The sequence below is a fragment of the Mycetomoellerius zeteki genome, unplaced genomic scaffold (genome assembly GCF_001594055.1).
Source record: "Mycetomoellerius zeteki isolate Tzet28-1 unplaced genomic scaffold, Tzet1.0 scaffold1270, whole genome shotgun sequence".
Lineage (NCBI taxonomy): Eukaryota > Metazoa > Arthropoda > Insecta > Hymenoptera > Formicidae > Mycetomoellerius > Mycetomoellerius zeteki.
Genome location: NW_017256202.1, coordinates 1,940 through 3,925, shown reverse-complemented (window position 1 = coordinate 3,925; position 1,986 = coordinate 1,940). Strand labels below are relative to the sequence as shown.

The following is a 1,986-nucleotide window of genomic DNA, read 5'->3' as shown; positions in this document are numbered from 1 at the left end:
AAAAAACAGTCGCCATCACCTTTCCCACCAATAAAACCATCTTCGCTTTCTTCAAAGCAGGTTTATCCTTCGCAGTCCACTGTTTTGATTGTTCTTTCGTTTCAGGAGTGAAGTGGTGGACCCAAGTTTCATCAATCATTATTAATCGACGCAAAAAATCCGACTCGGTTCGCATAAACCGCTCCAACAGGGCCTTAGAAATGTTCATTTGAATGCGTTTTTTATCCAGAGTGAGCAAGCGCGGCATCCAACGCGCGATTAACTTATGCATGCCTAATTCTTCAGTCAATATATGACAAACACGTTCTTTTGATATGCCAACAGCCTCTGCTATTTCCCTAACCTTAATTCGACGGTTGTCCATTATCATTTGATGAATTTCTTCGATGTTATCGGTGGTGGTCACAGTTGTTAGCCGTCCCGAACGCTCATCATCAGCTAAGCTGGTACGACCACGTTTAAATTCAGCTACCCATCTTTTCCCGGTGGCAAATGATGGGGCACAGTCCCCGTAAACAGCGTCCAACTCGACTTTAATTTGCATAGACGTATTGCCTTTCAAATGCAAGAATTTAATTATAGCACGATATTCAATTTTTTCCATTTTTACAAAATGACGACACAAATGATTGTCAAACAAGAACTGAACGTCCAAAGTGGCTACATTGTCACAAATATCTTTCGTAAGTATCACGATTATAATACCAGAATGGCTTTGACAAGTAACGCCATCTTCATGATGAGGTTCAAAACTTTTCAGATGACCCTCGTATAAATATGCACTTGTCCATTTCGCAAAAAAGCAACTCTTTTTCTTACATTATAATCACTTTTTACTTTCTGGAAATAAAAAAACATTTCATTTCCTCTTGAATAACTCCATTTCATACAAGGAAATATAAGCAACTCCAAATTATCTTGAAAGTATTCAAAACTATTGGGTCGATGTTTTTCAACTTCCATTATCGTTCTTTATCAAAAGCTAAAAAGTAATAAAATATATTATTTTCATATGAATATATTGGGTCCATTATTGTCAATTTCCATTATTTATTTATTTTTATTTTTTTTCCATTATTTTCAGGATGACAAGTATCCTAACCTGTAGTCTCGAACTTTAACGCTTAATAACTCGGTTCACAAGTTGTTGTGAACCGCCGCATTTTTCTTACAGATTCTTTCGTTTTGAATGAAAACGCGACGAATGAGTATATTTTTATTAAGATTTTAGAAGGGCAAGCTACTTACTTTTTAGGATACACGTATTTAATACGTATATGTATACACAGTCGCAAGTATACTGCACACATATAAATATTCAATATGGCGATGGAATGTTGTAAGTTATTCCGTTCGGCGGATATAGCAGTACACGGAACATTTTTCGTGACCAACTTTTTTCTCCATGTCCTATCTAGTTAAAGCCCATGGCACATACAAAAACGTAAGGCCGTAATACGTAAGCAGTAAAGAAATCGTAATGCGTGGTCTACAATGGGTAGTAGTAGTAGCGGATGAAGCAGTAAGACGTCGCAGTAAGCTGGTTTTTCGGTATTATAGGGTGTAGAGTAAATCCGTAAGCGAAATGAAATCCATTTCTTACGTCTACTCTCTTACTCTCAACCAATGAGAACTCAGCATTCAGTAGTAAAGAAAACGCGCGCAAGAAGCTAGTGCTGTTTTTGCATGCTATAACCTAAATTTCGAGTATGGCAGACATGGAGTTTCACGATAGTTCTGGGCGTGATTTTGAAATAAGGATTAACCGAGAATTAATTGCCGTGGTCCGGTGCAATCGGTTTTTGTATGATAAGACCGAAAAATTATATGCCAACGCCAATGTGAAAACCGAAGCATGGAGACAAATCGGTGCAAGTCTCTAAGTCATTGTAGACACTCAGACGTAAAGAGACCCTAATCCTACAGCCTACTTCTAATGTCTACTTCTTAATCCACTACTGCTACTGCCCATTGTAGACCACGCAT

General features: G+C 37.8%; 1 protein-coding gene across 1 annotated transcript; it reads right to left on the bottom strand.

Moving 5' to 3' along the window:
- Window positions 1–19: 19 nt before the first annotated feature.
- On the bottom strand, window positions 20–1,972 carry LOC108731419 (uncharacterized; the record flags this gene model as incomplete). The annotated part of the gene is made up of 2 exons (XM_018461752.1): window positions 1,945–1,972; window positions 20–555 (listed from the first exon to the last, which is right to left on the bottom strand). Coding segments are annotated over exons 1-2 (564 nt in total), but the record flags the coding sequence as incomplete, so codon positions are not given.
- Between the last annotated feature and the right edge of the window lie 14 nt (window positions 1,973–1,986).